Source organism: Sapajus apella, unplaced genomic scaffold, assembly GCF_009761245.1.
Source record: "Sapajus apella isolate SASKATOON/1434 unplaced genomic scaffold, GSC_monkey_1.0 scaffold389, whole genome shotgun sequence".
Lineage (NCBI taxonomy): Eukaryota > Metazoa > Chordata > Mammalia > Primates > Cebidae > Sapajus > Sapajus apella.
In genome coordinates, this window is record NW_022437326.1 from 22,354 (window position 1) to 46,071 (window position 23,718).

Genomic DNA, 23,718 nt, shown 5'->3' on the forward strand with positions numbered 1-23,718 from the left:
GTCTGCCATCTGGAATATTTTATCCGATGGGGTGCTCTGTTGATATGGTGCACTCCCCTTTCCCCTAGGATTAGGAGTCCCCGAGGGCCAGCCTACTATGAAGGCTGCAGCTCCTCTGGGTCTAGCCACCCAGTGGGGTGGCCACAATCCATGCTGGTGCTGGAGAATGTCTGCAAGGGACCGATGATGTAACAGATCCTCGAGACTCCCAGCAGTGGGTACCAGCACCAGCTCTGGTGGGGGAAGAAGGGTAGTGATGTGGATTCTGTGAGATTGCTCAGTTATAAATAGCCTTAGTGTGTTGGCTTTCTCAAATGCCAGGTGTGGTAGTAACAAACTGGTCATGTGGACACACTCGGAACTTCCTGATTAACCAGGTTGATGCAGGCAATGGTGATAGCTGAGGTCATGCCCAACTTTTCTCCTTCCTGCTTCCTATTATTGTGCTTGCAAGCAGATGCTATAATGGATTCCATCAACTGGCCCACAGCCAGGAGGTGGCGCTTGCAAAAGAGCACCAGCTGTGGTGGTAGCGGTGGAATTCGCGCCTGTCTTAGGTTACCCAGGAGAGGTGCTCTGGTGTCTCAGGCAGTGGGTGGGGCCATAGGGATCCCCAAAGTTTCTGTCCTATGTGTTAATATACCAGGTGAGAGCTCAGTCAGGCAAGTGGGCGCCCGGCTTTCCACATCGGGACAAAAGCAGTAGCCCTATTGGGGATCAGAGACTGGCTCTCTGGCTGCAGAGATAATGTTCCAAGGAGGATCACAGCTGCCTCCACTTCACAGAAGAGTCTGTATGGGGAATGGGGAGTAGCAGGTGGCAGTAAGCCCCACCCAGCTCCTACACTCTTGGCAAGACAGGTCTTGCACGCACAGCATTCTTAGCTAGGTTCCAGGCAGTCTGTGTTCAGAACTCAAATGTGCCCCAGGCCATAAGCCTTCGCTGAGGTGCCAGTATCTGCAGCTTTCAGGCCGCACCTAACCCACCGAGGTTAGGCCCCTTCCCTGAGGCCTCCCAGTCCCCAAGAGCCCCCTGCAGGCTGTCAGCGAGGCCCACGCAGAGGTGACAGAAGCGTTTTATTCCGGAGAAGCTGCACAGGCAGGTCGGTGGGTCAGAGAGTCACTGCAATCCTGCGTTCAGGGGCTCCACACGCAGCCAAAGTCCCCCCTCCGCACGCATGATCAGCTCCGGCTTTCTGCGGGGCTCCCTGTGGTCCGGCAGGAAGCGGAAGTGCAGCAGCGTCAGCGCCAGAACAACCTTCATCTCCGCCATGGCGAACGCCTGCCCGATGCAGTTCCTGCGGGCGGGAGTGGGGACTGTGACTTCCCCAGGACCCGCATTTGGGCCCCGTCACGCCAGGAACCTGGTACGGGACCCCCAGCCGCACCCAGATCGGCCGGAGAGATAGAGAGGGGCTGAGCGTGCCTGGGACCCCCGTGTGGGTTGCACGTCCCCGGAGTCTGGGCCAGACTCCAGCTCCCAGCTCGGACCAGCAGATGGAGGAGGGGATTCTGAGCACTCCGCGGAACCCCTAGGATCTACTCATCCCCATTCTATGGACATTTTCCCATAACTCTGAAGGAATGGAGGGAAGGAGATCTGGAACTGGGACCACCTGCAACATCCTCCTTTTTTGACCCCCGCACCCATCACCCCATCCCCATACCAGACACAGGCGGCCCTTACCTGGGCCCTGCGGAGAAGGGAATAAAAGCCAGAGGTGACCTCTCCTTGCTGTTCTCTGGGTCGAAGCGGAAGGGGTCGTAGACCTGCAGGTGAGACCAAGAAGGTTTGCTGGGTGGGGTCTCCCAGGATCGGCGGCCTTGGAGAGACAGTTGTGTGTGTGTTGGGGCAAGGTGATGGATTTTCCTGATGAAAACCCTGACCCCTCCCCTAAGAACCTTGGAATTGATGAAAAAGAAGGCAGGGAGTGAGGGGGCGGATGGGGAAGGCAGCACCTCAGGATCCGGCCACACACTTGGGTTGTGATGGATTCCTAAAATATTGATGACGCAGATAATGTCTGTGGGAGAGAAGGGGGCAGTCAGGATGAGGGCTACCTGAGGGGCCCGTCTTCCTATGCGGGGACTCCTCCCCCTGAGTCTGTGGGCACCTTTGGGGATGACTCGGCCATCTGGGAGAACAATGTCCTGGGCACAGCGTCGGGAGATGAACGGAGCTGGGGGATGCAAACGCAGGCTCTCCTTCAGGCACATGGTCAGGAAGGACAGCTGGGCCAGGTCGTCCCTAAAGAAACACCCCAGCCCCAATCATTATCAAGGGAGCAAAGACACAATTCTTCAGCTCCTCTGTTTGCAAGTGAACCCTTTTCTATCACAAAATAAACTCCGTGGGGATAAAACATTTGAGAATTTTAAAAAGCAGAAAACAATTAGAGAAGCAGAGAATTAGAAAAGTACCAGAGAAAATTTAGCCAGGTAGTTAAAAATATATGCTCTGAGGAAAACACCCAGAAGCCGGCGGTAAAAAGTTAACAAATTTGCATAACGTAAATATTGTCTATGGCAAGAAAACAAACTCAAATGCAAGTGAGGAGGAAACAAAATACCAAGATGCAATGTTTTGCTCTTATTTAGCACCATACTAGAGGTACCAGCAAGTGCAATTAGGCAAGGAATTAAAAAAAAGAGTCACGCAATTTGAAATGTGGGAGTAAATGTATCATTTTGGCAGACAGTGATTTTTATGCTTAGAAAACACTCCAGACCCCACTGGAAAACGTTGATAAACATTTAAGATCCAGCAAGTCTTTGCTTAATCTTTCTTCTTTTGCAGTAGCTATTTAAAATTTTAATACCATCTACACTTACCTGGTTCAAAATTTGAAAACCATAAAACATAAGCCAGTGCTATGGCTGAATGCCTGCTGCCTCTCCCCATATGTTGCCCAGGTTATTAATAACGTATCCTTCCTGGCCTAATTTTTAGCATTTTAAAAAATTATATAGGAGCACACCATCTATTATACACACTATTCTGTATCTTTTTTTTTTTTTTTTTCTTTTGAGACAGAGTCTTGCTCTGTTGCCCAGGCTGGAGTGCAGTGGCGCAATCTCAGCTCACTGCAATCTCTGCCTCCCAGTTCAAATGATTCTCCTGCCTCAGCCTCCCAAGTAGCTGGGACTGCAGGCATGCACCACCACACCCAGCTAATTTTTATATTTTTAGTAGAGACAGGGTTTCACCATGTTGGCCAGGCTGGTCTTGAACTCCTGATCTCAAGTGATCTGCCTGCCTTGGCCTCCCAAAGTACTGGGATTACAAGCATGAGCCCTCGAACCCGGCCTGTATCTTTTCTCATTTAACAGTTTATCACTTTTTCATAGCCCCTGGGACTTACATCAAAATAAGGTTATCCCTACTCTGGAACTATGAAATAATTTTCTCCTGGTTTCTGCTACAGCTTTTAGGACTCTTTTAGAAAAAAAAAAAAATGATTTATCTGAACATTAGCTTGTCATAAGACATGAAAACCAGGTTCATTGTCTTTTTTCCAGAGGCTTTCCAGTTGTTCCAAGAGCTTTTACTTAATTATCTATATTTTTTCCCTTGATACACAACACTGTCTTTAGCATGTACTTTGTTAATTAGGCACAGAATTCATATGCATAAATCATTAGTTTTACCATGAAGAAATAACCAGCAACTGAGAAGATAAAAGACACTAGTCATAATAATATAAAATACCTGGATTAAACTTAAAAAGATACATGAAATCTCTGTATTTTGTTATAAATTTCCCTCAATCCAAATAAATGATACACTTTACCATAGCAGCAATTGTTTGTAAGGGTTGATTTAACAACAACAAAAAAGTCACTCCACCAGATATTAAAACCTGTTGGAGGCTGGGCGTTCACGCCTGTAATCCTAGCACTTTGGGAGGCCGAGGTGGGTGGATCACCTGAGGTCAGGAGTTCAAGATCAACCTGGCCATCATGGTGAAACCTCATCTTTAAAAAAAATAAAAATAAAAAAATAAATAAAACCTGTTGGAAAGTCACAGTATTGGGAGGCCGAGGTGGGCGGATCACTTGATGTCAGGAGTTCCAGGCCATCCTGACCAATGTGGTGAAAACTGGTCTCTACTAAAAATACAAAAATTAACTGGGCATGGTGGCAGGTGCCTGTAATCCCAGCTACTCAGGAGACTGTGGCAGGAGAATCGCTTGAACCTGGGAGGCGGAGGTTTCAGTAGGCCGAGATGGCACCACCACACTCCAGCCTGGGCAGTATAGCTAGACTCCATCTCAAAAAAGGAAAAAAGAAAAAAAAATAAGTCACAGTAATAAAAATGGCAATGCCATAAAAAAGACCCATTCAAAAGACTAAAAAGGTCAGAGACAGACATGTGAATAAGTGAAAACTTAACCATGTGCTGAAGGAAGCCTCACAAACTTGGAAATAGATGGGTAGTGTGACTGCAAAAGAAAATGTGGACAAATTTAACTTCATAAAAATTAGCCAAAGGCACTCCCCAAAAAGTCAAAAGGCAATCTTTTGCAACAAAAGACAGAAAAAAAAATTAATTGTAAAACACATTCTTATAAGTAAATACGAAAAAAGAACCCAAAGAAAAAGAAAAAATATAAGATGACCACTCCTATAGAAAGAAAATAAATGGCTGATCAACTTGGGAAAAGGATTTTCTATCTCACTTTTATTTAGGAAAATGCTCATTAAAGCCAGGCGCAGTGGCTCACGCCTGTAATCCCAGCACTTTGAGAGGCCAAGGCGGGCACATCACAAGATCAGGAGTTCAAGACCAGCGTGACCAGCATGGTGAAACCGCGTCTCTACTAAAAATACAAAAAAATAGCAGTGTGGTGGCACACATCTGTAATCCTAGCTACTCAGGAGGCTGAGGCAGGAGACCTGCTTGAACCCAGGAGGTGGAGGTTGCAGTGAGCTGAGATTGAGCCATTGCACTCCAGCCTGGGTGACAGAGTGAGACTCCATGTCAAAAAAAAAAAAAAAAAAAAAAGCTCATTAAAAGATGAAATACAAAGATTGACAAAAATTTAAAATTTAATGATATAATAGTACTATTGGCAAATTTGTGGGAAAGCTTGTGCCATCAAACTCAGCTAATATAGGAATGGATTTGCAATCATTATTACAACTGTAGAATGCAAATGGTCTTTGATTCAGCATGATATGAGCTTACATATATGAGCAATGGTCACACGTGCCGATTGCACAGGTTTAATTTAGCAAAAGGATGAAACAAGCCAAATATACATGGATGGGGAGATGTTTAGATCAACATTCACACAATGGAATACTATACAGCTACACAAAAGGAGAAAATAAGGATCATTAGTCCTACACAATGCAGGCTGGAATCATACAGAAACTCTGGAAGGCAAATTGGCCATACCTACAATGACTGGAATTATTTACACAAGTGACTGCAGGAAAGGGATGGGCCAGATAAAACATGGAATGCCATTCAGCACTCAGAAAAAATAGCTATAAGACACATGGTTGAGTGGAAAAAACATGTTCCAAAATGTCCATATATGTAAATACCATAGGGCACAAAATATATGGAATATATAAGGAGATAGATAGATGATAGAAAGATATGTAGACAGATGGATAAACAGACAGACAGATAGATGACAAGTCAGCATCTCCACAGGCCCCCTTGGAGAAAGGGAGGGGATTAGGTGGGGTGGCAGGAATGTCAAGGATAACCCTTGTCTTCTCTGCAATGTCTCATTGAGTGCAAGAAGAACCCGTTCTCATCATTGTTTGTGTAATTCAAAACTCATTTTCCATGTGGCATATATACAAAACGAATGCTATTCAGCCTTAAAACAGAATAAAATCCATTTGTGATAACAAGGAAGAACCTGAAGGACATTATGCTAAGTGAAATGAGCCAGGCAAATAGAAGGCAAATAGTACGCAACCTTACTTGCCTGTGAGATCTGAAATAGTTAACACACAAATCTTAGAAACAGAGAACAGAATGGTAATTACCAGAGGAGGGAGGAAGAAAGAACAGAAAGATGTTGGTCAAAGGGTACAAGTTTCTGTTAGACAGGAGGAATAAGTTTTGAGATCTATTGCATGCATGGTGACTACAGTTAATAATATAATTCAAAATTGCTAAGAGTAAATTTCAAGGCTGGGCGCGGTGGCTCAAGCTTGTAATCCCCAGCACTTTGGGAGGCCGAGGCGGGTGGATCACGAGGTCAAGAGATCGAGACCATCCTGGTCAACATGGTGAAACCCCGTCTCTACTAAAAATACAAAAACATTAGCTGGGCATGGTGGCGCGTGCCTGTAATCCCAGCTACTGAGGAGGTTGAGGCAGGAGAATTGCCCGAACCCAGGAGGCGGAGGTTGCGGTGAGCCGAGATCGCACCATTGCACTCCAGCCTGGGTATCAAGAGTGAAACTCCGTCTCAAAAAAAAAAAAAAAGAAAAAAGAAAAAAAGAGTAAATTTCAAGTGCTCTCACCATAAATATGATGAGTATGTGAGATGATGTGTATGTTTACTAGAATGACTTAATCATTCCACATTGTATACATATAACATCACATTGTACCCCATAAATATATATAATTAACATTTGTGAATTAAAAGTAAAAATAAACTTATTTTCCAAAACTCATAATTTGAGAAAAAGGAAAGATCTTGGCTGGGTGTGGTGGCTCATGCTTGTAATCCCAGCACTTTGGGAGGCTGAGGCAGGTGGATCATGAGGTCAGGAGTTCGAGACCAGCCTGGCCAACACAGTGGAACCCCATCTCCACTAAAAATATAAAAATTAGCTGGGCGTGGTGACAGGCCCCTGTAATCCCACCTACTCGGGAGGCTGATTCAGAAGAATCGCTTGAACGAGGCAGAAGTTGCAGTGAGCCGGATTGCGCCACTGCACTCCAGCCTAGGCAACAGAGCTAGACTCCATCTCAAAAAAAAAAAAAAAGAAAAGAAAAGAAAAGATCTCAAAAGATATATTGTTAACGTGCAGATCTGTGTCACTTTATTTCCTTTTATTTCAGTAGCATTTGGGGTACAAGTGGTTTGGTTACATGGATGAATTCTATAGTGGTGAATTCTGAGGTTTTAGTGCATCCATCACCTGAGCAGTGTATCCTATTCCCAATATGTAGTCTTTTCTCTCTTACCCACCTCCCAGCCTCGCTCCCGGAGTCTCGAAAGCTCATTATATCACTCTGTATGTATCTGTGTCCTCATAGCTTCACTCCCACTTACAGGTGAAAACATGGTATTTGGTTTTCCATTCCTGAGCTACTTCACTTAGAATAATGCCCTCTATCCCCATCCAAGTTGCTGCACAAGACATTATTTCATTCCTTTTTATGGCTAAGTAGTTCCATGGTATATTTATGCCATGTTTTCTTTATGCACTCATTGGTCGATGGGCACTTAGATTGGTTCCATATCTTTACAAATGTGAATTGTACTACTATAAGCATGCATATGCATGTGTCTTTTTCATACGCTGACTTCTTTTCCTTTGGGTGGATACCTAGTAGTGAGATTGCTGGATGGAATGGTAGATCTACTTTTAGTTCTCTAAGGAATCTCCTTACTGCTTTCCACAGAGGTTGTGTAATTTACATTCCCACTGGCAGTGTATGAGCATTCACTTTTTACCACATCCACACCAGCATCTATTGTTTTTTAACTTTTTAATTATGGCCATTTTTATAGAAATAAGGTGGTGTCTCATTGTGGTTTTAATTTGCATTTCCCTGATGATTAGTGATGTTGAGCATTTTTTTCATATGTTTTCTGGCTGTTCATGTATCTTCTTTTTAGAATTGTCTATTGGTGTCCTCTAGCCACTTTTTGATTGAATTGTTTTTTTCTTGCTGATTTGTTTGAGTTCCTTGTAGATTGTGAATACTAGCCCTTTGTCAGATGCATAGTTCACAGATATTTTCCCCCACTCTGTAGGTTGTCTGTTTACTCTGCTATTACTATATATCTACATATATATATACATGCTGAGCAGAAACTTTTTAGTTTCATTAAGTCCCACTGATTTATTTTTGTTTTAGTTGTGTTTGCTTTTTATGGTGTTAGTCATGAATTCTTGGCCTAGGCCAACGTCCAGAGGAGTTTTTCAAGGTTATCTTATAGAATATTTATGGTTTGATGTCTTAGAGTTAAGTCTTTGATTTTTGTACAAGGTGAGAGATGGAAATCCAGTTTTATTTTTCTACATGTGGCTATCCAGTTTTCCCAGCACCATTTGTTGAATAGGTGTCCTTTCCCCAATTTATGTTTTTGTATGCTTTGTCAAAGATCAGTTGGCTGTAAATATTTGGGTTTATTTCTGGGTCCTCTATTCTGTTCCATTGGTCTAAGTGCCTACTTTTATGCCAGTACCATGCTGTTTTGGTAACTGTAGCCTTGTAATATAATTTGAAGTCAGGTAATGTGATGCCTACATATTTTTTCTTTTTGCTTGGTATTGCTTTGGCTACACAGGCTCTTTTTTGGTTCCATATGAATTTCAGAATTGCTTTTCCTAGTTCTGTGAAAAATAAAGCATTTTAATAGGCACTGCATTAAATCTGTAGATTGCTTTGTACAGCATGATCATTTTCACATTATTGATTCCTTAAATCCATGAACATGGGATGTGTTTCCATTGGTTTGTGTCATCTATGGTTTCATCCAGCACTGTTTTGTAGTTCTCCTTGTAGAAACCTTTAACCTCCTTGGTTAAGTATATTCTTAGGTTTTTGTTTTTTTTTCTTTTGACAACTGTTTTTGTTTTGTTCTGTTTTTTGTTTTTTGCCGTTGTGAGAGTCAGAGGGTGGTTCACAGGTCATTGGGGTAATGTTTCAGAGGTGAGTATAACTGTCTCTACCTCACAGAAAAGTTTGCAAAGGGAGTGGAAAATAGCAGGTGGCAGTAAGCCTCATCCACCTCCCATGCAGTTGGCACAAGGCAGGTCTCCTGCAGTGTTCCACTAATAGCACTGGATTTAGATTCAGGCAGTCTGTGCACAGAACTCAGACCTGCCCCAGGCCAGAAGCTTTTCCCACAGAAATAGCAATGCTTTCAGGCCATGCCTTTTTGTCCCTGTCCAAGGCCAGGCACCCAGCTCCTGCACTCCTGTCTGCAGCACACTTCCTGCTTGCCCCCTGGGTTCTGGTCAAGGGAGTTCATCCCCACTTGAGTTATATCAAGAAATACAGTTGGGCACTTCATTCAACCTGTGATCCCTGCCTGAGCTAGTTGTCTGACATCCCCAAAGACCCCTGTGAGATGCAATAAGGAATGGCTTCCCTCAGTCCATGCTGGAGATTGGGAATGACTGCAAGGCACTTCCTGCTGCTGCTTCTACTTTTGTATTTCTCACCATTCCCTAAATCAGTTCAAGCCCTGGGTAGAGTTAAGGCCTTCCCCTGTGGCCTGGATATTCAGATTCCTCAGCAAAGATGTGTATCCATCCTGGAGGCAGTCTCTCCCCCTCTCACACTCTGGAGATTTACAGTTTTTCACCTGTCTCACACAGTAGGCTGCAGCCTGCGGCTTCTTTCAAAAGATCTGTAGATTCTTTTGGTTTTCCTGTTGAGTCCCTGTGTTTTTTCTTGGGAAAAGAAAGTTTGGAGAGAGATCCAAGATGGCTGATCACTAGCAGCTCGGGATTGTAGCTCCCAGTGAAAGCGCAGAGAACGAGAGGACGCCACACTTTCAGATCAATTTTTGTTGCTCACCCACCAGGAGATTCCCAGCGGAGGAGCCCCACGGGTCACCAGCATGACTCTTGAGGCCGGTGAGGCGGTTTTTCCGCTGCCTTGGTGCGGCGGTTCTTGGTGCAGAGTCAGAAAAGCACCATCGATCTTAACGCCACTGTTTTGGCCAGCGCAGTGGGTTGCTCAGATTTTAGCGCTGGGAATCAACAAGTTGGACGTCCACTCAGAAACCCAGTTATAAAGACGGTAATTATAAAGACCACAGATGGATAAATTTATAACGAAGGGAAGAAAACAGCCTAAAAAGGCTGAGAATACCCAAACTCAGAACACCTCTCCCTCTACAGGGGATCACAGTTCCTCATCAGCAACGGAACAAGGTCTGATGGAGAACAAGTGTGTTCCATTAACAGAAGCAGTTTTCAAAAGGTGGATGATAAGAAACTTCTGTGAATTAAAAGAACTTGTTCTAACCCAATGCAAAGAAACTAAGAACTTTGTAAAAAGGTTTGATGAAATGTTAACAAAAATACACAATTTAGAGAGGAATATAAGTGAATTAATGGAGCCGAAAAACAACACCAGAACTTCGCGAACTATGCACAAGTTTTAACAGCCGAATCGATCAAGCAGAAGAAAAGATATCAGAAGTCGAAGACCAACTTAATGAAATAAAACAAGATGACAAGATTAGAGAAAAAAGGATAAAAAGGAACGAGCAAAGTCTCCCAGAAATATGGGACTATGTGAAAAGACCTAATTTACGCTTGATAGGTGTACCTGAATGTGACCAAGAGAATCAATCCAAGCTGGAAAATATGCTTCAGGACATTATTCAGGAAAACTTTCCCAACCTAGCAAGGCAGGACAATATTCAACTCCAGGTAATACAGAGAACACCACAAAGATATTCCTCAAGAAGACCAACCTCAAGGCACATAATCGCCAGATTCACCAGGGTTGAAATGAAGGAGAAAATATTGAGGGCAGCCAGAGAGAAAGGTCAGGTTACCCATAAAGGGAAGCCTGTCAGACTCACAGGAGATCTCTCAGCAGAAACCATACGAGCTAGAAGAGAGTGGGGGCCAATATTCAACATCCTTAAAGAAAAGAACTTTCAACCCAGAATTTTACATCCAGCCAAAATAAGCTTCATAAGCAAAGGAAAAATAAAATCTTTTGTGAACAAGCAAGCACTCAGAGATTTCATCACCACCAGGCCTGCTTTACAAGAGCTTCTGAAAGAACCGCTACACATAGAAAGGAACGACCAGTATCAGCCTTTCTAAAAAATACCAAAAAGTAAACAGCATCAACATAATCAAGAATTTACATCAACTAATAGGCAAAACAGCCAGCTAACATTAAATGGCAGTGTTAAACTCACATATATTATTACTAATTCTAAATTTAAATCAACTAAATCCCCCAATCCGAAGACACAGACAGGCAAAAAAAGCCAAAACCCATTGGTATGCTGCATCCACACCCATCTCACATGCAAGGATACATAAAGACTCAAAACAAAGGGATGGAGAAAGATTTACCAAACAAATGGAGAGCAAAAATAAATAAATGAATAAAAAGCAGGAGTTGCTTTAAAGCAACAAAGATCAAAAGAAGCAAAGAAGGATATTACATAATGATAAAAGGATCAATGCAACAAGAAGAGCTAAAGATCCTAAATATATATGCACCCAATACAGGAATACCCAGATATATAAGACTTATCAAGAGACTTAGACTCCTACACAATAATAGTGGGAGACTTCAACATCAATATTAGACAGATCAATGAGACAGAAAATTAACAACAATATCCAGGATTTGAACTCAGATCTGGAACAAGTAAACTTAATTAACATTTATAGAACTCTCCACTTTAAATACACAAAATATGCACTCTTACTAGTACCACATCACATTGAAACCTATTTACAGGTTTCAATGAAATATTGGTTGGCTGCTTGTTAGTTATTTTCTTCCCTCATTTTTTTTTCATGTCTCTATTATTAAGCACAATTATAGGCATACCCATTTTTAGACTGCATTCTAACCCGGGCAATAAAGCAGCACCCCCGTTCTCTCTCCCTCTTCCTCTCCTTCATTCTAAAAAAAAAAAAAAAATTAAATTGGTCAATATATGCACATGGTGAAAAATTAAAAAAAAAAAAAAAGAAAGAAAGTTCACAGTGTGAATCTCTACACACTATTCTGTTCTACCACATGGGAGAGGCACACTGACACTGCCTCCGATCCACCATCTTGGGAAAAAATACTGTGTCTATGTTATACACTCTTATTTGTATAGAAAAAGTCTGTGTTCATATAAAGTAGACATCAGGATAGCCATTTTCTTGAGGGACACACAGTAAACCATTGATTGTAGAAACCACTAGGGTGAGACTTAAGAAGGAAGCTCGGACCCTTTTCACAAGATGGCGCCGAAAGCGAAGAAGGAAGCTCCTGCCCCTCCTAAAGCCGAAGCCAAAGCGAAGGCTTTAAAGGCCAAGAAGGCAGTGTTGAAAGGTGTCCACAGCCACAAAAAAAAGAAGATCCGCACGTCACCCACCTTCCGGCGGCCCAAGACACTGCGACTCCGGAGGCGGCCCAGATATCCTCGGGAGAGCACCCCCAGGAGAAACAAACTGGACCACTATGCTATCATCAAGTTTCCACTGACCACTGAGTCTGCCATGAAGAAGATAGAAGACAACAACACACTTGTGTTCATTGTGGATGTTAAAGCCAACAAGCACCAGATCAAACAGGCTGTGAAGAAGCTCTATGACATTGATGTGGCCAAGGTCAACACCCTGATTCGGCCTGATGGAGAGAAGAAGGCATATGTTCGACTGGCTCCTGATTACGATGCTTTGGATGTTGCCAACAAAATTGGGATCATCTAAACTGAGTCCAGCTGGCTAATTCTAAATATATGTATATCTTTTCACCATAAAAAAAAAAAAAAAAAAAAAAGAAGGAAGCTCATTTTTATACATTTTTGGACAGTTTCTTTAAAAAGTGCATAATGTTGCTTGAGGTCTTCATTTTCAAAAGCATGAAAATGTGTTGCCACCTTTTAGGACTGCTGTTCTGAGCAAAGACTTAGACGGGAGGACACTGCCTCCAAAACACCTCTCCAGTCCTTTGCCTCCTCTCCATCCCCAGCCCCTGGCCTGGCTCAGGTCTCAGAATGTCTTCACTGGGACTTCATTCTACAGCTGGTTCTCCCTCCACAGTACCCCTGAAAAGATCTTTTGGCGCCCAGATCTGACCTGTCCCTCCCCTGCTCAGCCACTTGTTATGGCTCCCCATTGCCTTTGGGTTGAAATGGAAGCCATTACCATTTTCCCACATCTTCTACAGCCAGACCCTGCTTTCACCTCCATTATTATTATCTCATCATAACTCAGTTTCTTCCTCTCTCATTATCTCTCTGTCTCCTTCTCTTCCCTGCTCTCTTTATCTTGCTCTCGCTCACTTTCCCTCCCTCTTACTTCTTTCTCCCTTTATAACCTTCTCCTTCACCCCATGCCCAGACTCCTCCTCTCTCTCTCCCACCCCTCCTTTTTGCATCTTTGCCCAGGCTGTCTCTTTGGCCTAGAGCACTACCGCATTCAAACATCTGCTGATCACCCTTCAGAGTTTCAGTTGAGCTGCTTTATTATTTCGGTTTTTTACTTTTTTAGAGATGGGTTCTTTCAATATTGTCCAGGTATATCTTTTTTTTTTCTAATGGAGTCTCACTCTGTTGCCAGGCTGTATTGCAATGGCACAATCTCCGCTGACTGCAGCCTCCACCTCCCAGGTTCAAGCAATTCTCCTGCCTCAGCCTCCGGAGTAGCTGGAACTACAGGTGCGCACCACCACACCCAGGTAATTTTTGTATTTTTAGTAGAGACAGAATTTTACCATGTTGGCCAGGATGGTCTCGATCTCTTGATCTCATGATCTGCCCACCTTAGCCTTTCAAAGTGCTAGGATTATAGGTGTCAGCCACCACACCTGGCTCCTAGGTTCATCTTAAACCTGACCTCAAGTGACCCTCCCACTTCAGCCTCCTTAGTACTTGGTATCACCGGCATCAGCCACCACATCTGGCTTGAAACACTTTCCATACTGCCAGCCATGTTTCTCTTGCTCTCAACTCTGTCCTTGCCCATGTGAACTGGGAATGCCCTGCCCTGGGACTGTTCCCACTAGGCTGGGAGTACCTGGAAAACACATCCCTGGGCAGGGTTCTTTCCAGGTCTCCAGAGCACAGAAAGGTGCCGGGAACAGAAGTGGCATTGGAAAGGCATGTGGAAGAGTTGGCTGAACGAAGACTGGATGGATGAATGATGCAGGTGTCCTAGACAAAAGATAGATGACTTTTACCCCCAGGTCTCTCCTACAAATCCCTGGACTGGACTGGAGGGTAGGAAATAAGGAATAGAAGAGCAAACATTCAGAAGTAAAGATGCTTGAAACAAATGATAATTCACACAAAAGAAAGGAGTGAAAGGAAAATTCACTGACTGAATGTGTCTAGGTGTCACCATCTGCTTTCATATATTGTCACCAAATCTCTCAGCAGGCTAGGTCTTTCTGTCCCAAAAGCCTGCAAACATTCCCCTGCTAGCCAGGCTGGATACCAGGTTCTGCCTCTGGGCTCTGCTCCTAGTGCTAGTAAGCAATAATGGAAGAATTGACAAAAACAACTCCCCCCTCCTCACCTGAGCAAACACCCAAGAAGTGAAGACGTTTGAAAAAAAAGCATATTTCTGGGAGAAAAGAGAGTGGAGGGGAAGTTCATTTGCTGAACACATGCTAAGTGGCATTATCTGTCCTCACATATTGTCACCAATTCTCTCAGCATTCCTGCCCTTTCGGTCCTAAAGTCCTGCAACCTTTCCCCTGACAGTTGGGCTGTGTATCAAGCCCTGCCTGTGGTCCTCTGTTCCTATACCCACTAAGCAATAGTGGCAGAATCAACAAAAACAACTCCTCTTCCCCTCCCCACCTGGAGAGCAGAGCCAATGAGAGGAGCTCAGGAACAGCCACCAGCACCTGCACTCACCATTCAATCTCTTTAGGCTCACGGTCCTTCAGAAGCTCTTGCACCTCCTGCCGGCAGCGCTCCTGGTATTCTGGGTGCCTTGCGAGGTTGTACAGGACCCAGGAGAGGCCACTGGCCGTGGTGTCATGGCCTGAGGGGAAGCAAGGCAGGCTTGGGTCTCCAGGCTGCTTCAGCAGCAGAGGGTGGACAGCGCCCACATATTGAGACCCTCAGGAGGATGGAGGGAGGGGGAAGATGGGCAGCATGGAGTGATCCACGGTCCACCCACCAGGTTCCTGAGACGGAGGAACCTCTGTCTCCACTGTAGTCCCACACTGGGACCCTCACCTGCAAACATGAAGGTGTCAGCCTCTGCTCTTATATCCTCATCTGACAATGGCTTCCCATTTTCATCCTGAAGAGAAAGTAAGACACACACACACACACACATACACACACATTATACTGTCTCTGAGACCCCCGAGTCTAACCTAAGACAATCTCTGACGATCTGATCTTCCGGAAACTCAAACCCACTCTGCACTTCTAGATCTCTCCTGGTCACCATCACCAGAGCCCCGACTCCAAGGGCTTCCCCCCAGCTCCTTTGCCTCCTCTTTGATCCCTGGCGGCAGGAATTGATGGCTCTTGAATACTTTCATATTTCTGCATAATGCAGACTTTCAGAGAAAAAGATACTGGCAACCTAGGGTACAGGATGTTTAAATGGCAATTTGCCTTTGAGTTTAGAAATTATGTATTGCTCCAAAGATACTTGCTCACATTCTAGAGTGGCAAACTCAGAGAATCTTATCTTTCCAGAAGATGTTTGGGTTACAAAACTGTAGAAATTGCCATCTCACTGGAGAGGAGTAGTTTATACTCCAGAACAAAGCGTTCTCTCTCTCTCTCTGTCTCTCTTGCTCACTCTGTCTCTCTCTCTCTCTTTCTGTCTGTCTCTCTCTCTCTCTGTAAGAAAGAAGGAGTGTTAACAGCTAGCTGTCCTACATAAGCTATAAGACTCAGAATGTAGCAGCCTCTCTCCTATGGTGCAAATTCTTGTGCATTTACAGGTAAAAACACTGTGTTGCCCTGGGAATGGGGAGCCAGCTCTACGGTCCTACTCCACCTGCTGTTATTGCTGTAAATAGCTAATGGGCTGCTGTGGTCCAGTGCTTTGGTGCACCTGTCATCATAGATAGAGACAAAGACATAGACATACAGGTATACATAAAACTGTGGAAGACTAACTTACTAACTTGTAAGTTGAGTAAAATCTTAGGCTCTTCACAGTTTCAGAATTAGCAGTCCCTGCAGGCCGCATTCAACAGAGTCATCTCTAAAACCTATCTGTGACCTTCACCTTCTCAAGCATCTCCATGGTTCCCAGTGCCCTTTGGATCAAGTCCAATTTATTTCATCCGACATTTGACATCAAGCTTCATTCTATCACTTTAATTCTGATCGTAGAGAAACCCACCTTGCTCAGCAGAAGCACATCAATGAAATCCAAAGTCTTGGACTTGGCTTTGTCTTTGAGGAAGTCATCAATATCCTGAGTGGGGAGGGTGCGGCGCCGCTCCTGGATGACAGCGTCTGTGAAGTCGTGCACCAGGCGGCAGGCCTTGCGGAAGCGCCGCCCATCGTGGGTGAGGTAATACAGAAAGTCCATGTGCTGGAGGAGATGCTGGGTCCTTTTTTCTACAAGGGCACTGAGCTCCAAGATGGTGGCAATATATTCACTGGACCTCCTGCAGGCCGAGGATGGAAAGGGAGGGAACAGTTGAACATATGCAAAGCTTTAGGAACTCCAGCAGCCAGGAGCTACCACCTAGCAGGAAACTGAGTATCTAGAAACAGATAGTCCTAGAGATACAGAGGGTATCAGTCATGAGATTGACTCTCCAGACTCTTCCCTCCCTGCACCCTCTTTCTGAGAGCTGTCTTCATGCACCAAAGCACCCAGAGCATAGGTTGGACACCACGTTTCTCTCTGTCTCCCAAACAGTGTCCAGTACTGATCATTCTCCAACACTGTCCACACAACTCAGACTTCGTCTCCTTCCAATTCATCCCTGCTCCAGCCCCACCATAACCAACTCTCTCTCTGTCCCTCTCTCCGTCGCCCCCCCACCTTCCACCCTATAATCCCAGCACTTTGGGAAGCCAAGGCAGGCAGATCACCTGAGGTCAGGAGTTCAAGACCAGCCTGGCCAACATGGCGAACCCCCTCTCTACTAAACATACAGAAATTAGCCAGGTGTGGTGGTGGGTTGTCAGTTTCCCACACAGCTCAGCTCTCACTTTGTAGTTCCATCATCAGCTGAAACTACAAAAGCTCTCTGGAAATCTCTTGATAAACTTCATACCACTGCTCCTGATTTTCAGTGTCCTAAATATCTAACTCTGCCTACTTCCACAACCTCATTTCTCCTGTCTGTTGCACATGCTCGGCTCATCCTAACCTTCTTGCTGTTACTCAAACATTTCCACCCACCTGGAAAGACAACACTTTCTCGCTTTCTTGACCTTCAAAGCCCAGCTGTGATACAAATCCTCTCAAAAGGTACTTCTGGTTACTTTGCTCATTCCTCCCTCCCCAGCTTACTCCCTTTGGTCCATGGACTCCCATCCCAGGCCCTGGGAAGGAACTCACTCCTGACAATGGCTGTCAAAGCTGAAGATGCATTTCTGCAGACTGTCCAAGGTCATGAGGCTGATGTGCTCAAACATGTTCAGACGACTGCTGCCCTCTGAGGCCAGGCGCTGCCACTTGTCCTGGCCAGAGAAGGGAAGACAGCTAGAGCCAGACCCTGCATTCTTGGTGCCCCTCCCCAGCCCCAAACATCAGAATGGGCTCCCGACAACCAACCTCCTGGTCCTCTGCCCCAGAAACCCATTGCCAACGAGGACCAGACTTGGATGGGAGCAGAAGCTGTTGGTATTAGGAGACGAAGACCCATGGCTGGGAGTCAAGAGAGCTGCATTCAAGTCTCAGCTCTGCCTCCTATGCCCTGTGTGCCCTTGGTCAGCCTATTGCCCTCCTCTAGGTCCCACCTGTCAAATATTCAATAACAGTGACAACAGTCTGCTTTGGGGCCAGATAAACCAGGATAGAATCTCTGCTCCACCACTCCTAGCTCACTTATTAACTGGTTGACCTCTGTCCAGCTCCCTAATCTCTCTGACCCTCAGTTCATCATCTGCATTAGGGCAAAAATAATCAGAGCCTCACAAGGTTATTAAAATTAAAGTAGACAACATATATCCTGGCATTGGGACATGGCGTTTTTTCAGGCATATGGTGAGTGCCCAGTAAATGTTCGCTTTATTCATCTCCATTGTGATAAATGCACTTAAAAAATATCCCTGTGTTGGAAGAGGCACTCCTTCATCAGCCCTGAGCATCCTTGCTGGGTATGCCACCAGTGCAAGACCGTGATGTTCTTACTTGAGCCATGTCTCAGAGTTGTGTTTGCAGAGAACAACCTGGAGAGATAAGGCAATGACTCCCCCTGGATTAATATCAGGCTTGTTTCTGCTGCTATTAAAGTGGATTCCCTAAGCCTAGTGCCTGTTGTGTGCCATGCAGTGTAGTGCATGAGCAGGCTGCTATAGAGGCCCATCAGTGTCCCCCATGGAATTTAGGTTGACTCAGAAAAAGGATACAAACCAACAAGAAGTACATGTTGCCTATTGTGCCATGAGTAATCAACTACCCTCTGTCTCTGACCCAGGAGTCTTGTGTCTTCTATTAGAATGCATGAAACAGTAACAATCTAACTTGTCAGCTTGCAAATTTAAAAACCAACCTGGACACTTCACAAAATCCTGACCCCTCCAGTTCTTCACTTCTCCTTGTATTTACACCCTTTGCATAGTAATTTTTCAGCAACTCCCATTAAGAGATGGATTCTGTTTTACGCCCCTGTGAGTCTGTGCTGGACTTCTGACTTTCTTTGGCCAATACAATGTGGTGAAAATGATGATATAATAACTCTAATAGACCTAAGGCTGCTTGAACTTTGAAACAGTGCAGAGACACTGTCCACAGACATTGCAGCCTCCTCACAGTTTCTCAGAAGCCAGTCTCTGCCATGTGAACGATAGGGTGCCTTCTGGAGGCAGAGAATCACATGGGGAAAAGTCCACGTGTCACAGCTGAGGCCATCCTAGATCAGCCTGAAGCTAGTGAAGCCCCAAACTGTGAATGAACTGAGCCAGGATGAGCAAAGCTGCCGACCTGATCCACAGCAGCTCGTGTACCAACAGTGATCCCTTCCACATCCAGAAGAACTGGCCAACTGTCTCACAGACTCGTTAGCAATCGTAAACCCTTATTGCTCTAAGCCAGTGAGTTTTCAAGTGGTTTGTAATCACCAAAGACGATTATGCAACCTTCATCTTTACTCTCTTGCATTTACATGGCTTCCGTGAGAAAAACACAGAAACTGACACCTTCTGACTATCTGCTATGTGCTAGGGACATGACTCTTGCATTATCTTACCACCTTTTAAGTAGAGATTATTATTCCTGTTTTGCAGACGAGGAAACCAAGGCTCAGAGAGGAACAGCAATGTCTCAATGCCACCCAGCAGAGCCAAAATTCAGAGCAGATCTGTCCGTGGTCCCTCCACCCCAAGACTCCAGCTGGGACCCAGGGTTCAAGGGACTCACGAGCATGATGTTCACACTGTCATTGAAGATCTTTACATAGGGTTTCAGGATGTTGAAGTGGAAGGCGGGTGTCAGCATCCGACGGCGGTGGCTCCACTTGTCAGCAGCAGTCAGCAGTATCCCGTCTCCTAGCAGGGTAGCCAAGGACAGTGGGCAAAAGCAGCACCTTCCCCAGCCCCAACAAGGTCGTCCCCAGCCCCTTTCACCTGCAGGCACTCACCCAGCCAGGGCTTCAGGAACCTGATGAAGAGCTCATCCTTGGGCGCAATGGCAGCTGGTATGAATAAGGACCATCAGAGGCCATGTAGAGAGCAAGAGAGGAAGTTCAGGCATAGGGGGAGGCTCCCTATCAGCATTTTACCCACTCCATGCCCAGGATAGCAGGAAGGGGACCGAGGGCAGAGGAAGAAGGGAGGATAGAGGAAGAAGGACCAGTCCAGGCCACAGCAGCACAGTAAAGCAATGACATAAGCTAACAGGGCATAGCACACCCCAGCACACCCTGACATGTCTCCTACAGGGCCTAGCATGTGCAACACCCGAGCACAGCTCCACACTCTACAAAATACCTTGAAAGGGGCCTTTAAACACCTTTAAAGGGACATGTCTGCCCCAGTACTCTCTATCATCTCCTGACATGGACCTGGGACCTGGGCCATGTCCCCAACATAAGTTAGCATGCTGTGACATGACACAACACACATGGTCCCTAAACGATACATCGTCCAACATGGACCTGAGGTAGTCTGACATGACCTCACAGACAGGCCCCAGGTGGGATTTAAATATGATTTCTTAAATGTCCTGGACATGTCCCAGGTATAACCAAGACTTTTCTTGAAGGGTGATTGGAATGGATTCTGAGATCTGGCTCAGGAAGACTAAAATCCTAACTCTGACAATTCCAAAGGGACCCTGGGTCCCAGACCTTGGACAAGCCACAAACATGGCCACGACATGACAAGAAAAAGAAAAGACAATTTCAAGTCACAGGTCAGAGAAGAAGCAGAAAGTCTGGGGCATGCCCCAAGTGTCCTTGCCCACAGCTGAGCCACACACATGACGACCTCTCCATATGATCCCGGGTAAAACATGCCAGATATAGCCAGGTATAATATAGAACTCATAGGCTATTTGTAGGACCCCCTTGGGGAAAGGTGAGCTTTCTGACAAGAACTGAGCTACTGGGACCCATAGTTGACACCATAAAAAAAGAGCTGCCTTAAAAGGAAAAGTGATGCAGAAACATGGTGAAATTAAGAAAAGGAAACAGATTCCTGATGATGTTCATTGACACCTGGATCCAGCCATGCCTGAAGACCACCCTGCCTTGACTTTACACTCCTTTGATTCTCTTTATTTGCTTAGAGCACATGAAGTTGAGTTTCCATCACTCACAACTGAGAGAGACTTCAGCAGCCAGAGAGTGTTGGTGACTTGCACAGTGACTAAGCATTCTGGGGTCAGAGCCATAGTTTCTGTGGGATGCTGCCCCCTCCTCTGCTCATCCTGGTCTGTCCAAGGGGGAGAAGAACAGAGAGCAAGGGGAGATCAACCAGCTTGTGTGGGATCTCCCATCGGAGATTCCTAAAACCTGTAGGAGAGCAGTAAACTTGGTGTGGACGAGTGTCAGGATGAAGTGGAAGGAACTGACCTATCATAGGTGGACGTCACATAAACAGCAGCCCAGATTCTCCACCAGCCACAAGTCCTCCTACCGCTCTGGGCTGAGGGCTGGACAAGGCTGATGTCAGGACTGGAGGGGCCCCCAAATACCAATGATGCCCACTGCATCATCCTGCCCCACACTTCAAAAACTCCTACTCCTGAGTCCAGACCCAGCTCCAACAACTCCTCCAGGAAGCCTTCCAGCCTGCCCCAGCAGACGCCCAGTTCTCCTCTGGGTTGTCACACCCATCTCTGTCTTGCCCACTCCTGACCCAAGGAAGCTAAAACTCTTCCTCTCTAGACCCATCTCCTCAAGCATGGGCTTTCCTTCAAGAAAGGGCTTTGGATTGAGGCCTCTTGGAGTTCCAGTGGTGCCCAGGACACCAAGACAGGGAGCAAATGGCAATGGAGGGAGAAGACATTGAGATGGAAGTCTCAATGGGGGGACTGGGTACTCAAGGAGGGGCCTGGGTACTGAAGGGACCACACAGAAGCTTAGCCTGGCACCCACCACCACAGGCTGTGCATGGGTACCTGAGGCATTGGTGATAGACCGGATGATGTCAGGGTGGCATAAAACGACGAAGGGGATGACGGGACCCAGCCATATCCTAAAGCCTGGGGAGTAGGTGGCCGATAACTGGGTCAAGTTCTTCAGGCCCTCCTCTGTAGGACCGATCTGAAAGCAAGTCAGGGAATGTCACTTCCTGTGATGGTTAAATCTAGGCTAAGGGATGTCCAGATAGCCAGTCACACATTATTGCCGTGTGTGTTTGTGAGGGTATTTCAGGAGAGAATAGCATTTGAGGGTACACTGAGGAAGGAAGTAGTAGGTAGAGAAAAGTGAGTGAGTGGCAAGAGGAATGAGTGACTGGGGAGGGGAGTGAGCAGGGAGGGGAGATGAATGAGCAGGGAGGGGAGTGAGCGGGCGGGGAGGGGAATGAGCGAGCAGGGAGGGGAGTGAGCGGGCGGGGAGGGGAATGAGCGGGCGGGGACGGGAATCAGTGGGCGGGGAGGGGAGTGAGCGGGTGGGGAGAGGAATGAGCGGGCGGGGAAGGGAATCAGTGGGTGGGGAGTGGAGTGAGCGGGCGGGGAGGGGAGTGAGTGAGCTGCCCCTCTCGCTCCTCTGCCGTCCCACTCCTCAGCCACCCTCATTACTCAGCTCCCTGAGCCCCATTCCTGCCACTCTGGAAGTCCATCCACCCTCAGACCCCAGACCCATTTTGCCTCCACACTCACCAGGCCCAGGTGACCCAGGAACCAGTTCCGTATTGGGGGTTGTGGGAAACACTGGAGCCGGCGGCAGTTGTCGTAGAAGGTGTAGGTCCAGGACAGGACGCGGGCCAGCAGCCAAGAGACCCCGACCAGCAGCAGGAGCAGCCAAGGGGACGCTACCACGGGCCCGAGGCTCAGCCAGGACAGGCTCAGCAGTGACATCCTGCAGGGGGATGGGATGGAGGGTGAGGTCCTGAGGCCCAGGGAAGAGCTGGGGTAGCTAAGGGGACAGCAGAGAGGAGCCAGGTCAGGAAATGCAGGAGGCAGGGCAGGGAGGGCTCAGGGATGGGTAAACAAGGGCTGAGATCTAAAGTCCAGAAAGGCCCAACCGAAACCAACAACCAAGCGGCCTCCAGTGACCTGGTAACCACACAGAAAGGGAAAGAGGCAGGAGCTGATTAGAGTCCAGGAAGGCCCACCCTGAATCCTTAGGCTTTTGCTAGGAATCCAGTTACCAAGAAACCACCACTCTCTCAGGCCCGCAGCCTACAGTCACCCAGCCTTGGGTGGTGCCCCTCCCCATCCCAGGCCAGGACCCTCCAGTCCCACCAGCTCCAGCCTGGCACCTTCTGTCAGGAGCAGCTTGTTCCACACAGCCTCCTCTCCTCTTCTGCTGGAAAGTCTTTGCCTCTGGCCTCTGATCTAGGGAAGGCCCTGGGAAGCTGGGCTGGGCTGGGCCAGCCAATCCCCACAGCCTGGGTGTGTCTTCCGTGCCCAGGCAGCCACCCAAACCCTGGGGTTGGGCCAGCTGGGTGCAGATGGACCCGCTCAGTGTGCCCCAGCACGAGCACTGAATTCTCAGGTCTCAGCACCTTCCTGGCAGTTTGGAGGAGAAGTTGGGGTGTGGTTAAAGGAGACTCTGAACCCTAAGTTTACAGCCACCCTGCCCTTCCACAAGGGTGTTCAGATAAAAGCATGAACTTATGAGGGTTCGCAGCCAGCTGAGCTGGGCCAGGCAGACCTCTGTCCCAGATCATCCGGGTTCCTCTCCAAATATGGGCGGGGAGCATGTCAGGCACCGTTTCTTGGTGCAGACTTAGGAGGTTCAGAGACAGAAGCGTCTGACCTCTGACTTCACAGCCTGGCAAGAGTTCAAGCCCTGCCTCCAGGCAGCCCAGGGCCTGAGTTGAGAACTGACTGCTGGAAGCAGGAACAAAGAATCCAGCCCCAGCCCCACTGAGGATTACCCGGGTCAGATTCTGGTGATGAAGAGCCCAGCTGGAGGAGCAAACCCAGAGGCGGCTCAGCTTAGGAGGCCAGAGCAGAGGCACAGAGGATGAGGCTGAGAGGGACCGGATGGGGTCCAGGCAGGGGAGGGCAGAGCGAGGGGCCCTGAGTGGA

The 23,718-nt window shown here is 46.7% G+C and overlaps 1 protein-coding gene and 1 pseudogene across 4 annotated transcripts; one reads left to right on the forward strand and one right to left on the reverse strand.

Moving 5' to 3' along the window:
* Positions 1-1,057: 1,057 nt before the first annotated feature.
* LOC116545815 (cytochrome P450 4F12) lies at positions 1,058-23,319 on the reverse strand. Of its 3 annotated transcripts, XM_032272260.1 has the most exons (13): positions 22,944-23,319; positions 22,342-22,539; positions 21,637-21,781; positions 19,655-19,708; positions 19,435-19,562; positions 17,413-17,534; positions 16,237-16,507; positions 15,105-15,171; positions 14,778-14,907; positions 2,114-2,247; positions 1,959-2,023; positions 1,687-1,769; positions 1,058-1,297 (listed from the first exon to the last, which is right to left on the reverse strand). In XM_032272260.1, the coding sequence occupies exons 2-13, from the start codon at positions 22,537-22,539 to the stop codon at positions 1,120-1,122; spliced, it is 1,575 nt and encodes a 524-aa protein (XP_032128151.1). In that variant the 5' UTR covers positions 22,944-23,319; the 3' UTR covers positions 1,058-1,119. The 3 variants fall into 3 exon arrangements, with proteins under 3 accessions (XP_032128151.1, XP_032128153.1, XP_032128152.1); XM_032272262.1 differs by lacking the exon at positions 21,637-21,781 and having other exon boundaries at positions 22,944-23,017; XM_032272261.1 differs by lacking the exons at positions 21,637-21,781; positions 22,342-22,539; positions 22,944-23,319 and adding an exon at positions 20,833-20,913.
* On the forward strand, positions 12,136-12,676 carry LOC116545817 (annotated as a pseudogene). The gene has a single exon (XR_004266460.1). The product of XR_004266460.1 is annotated as a 60S ribosomal protein L23a pseudogene (transcript).
* Positions 23,320-23,718: the final 399 nt, after the last annotated feature.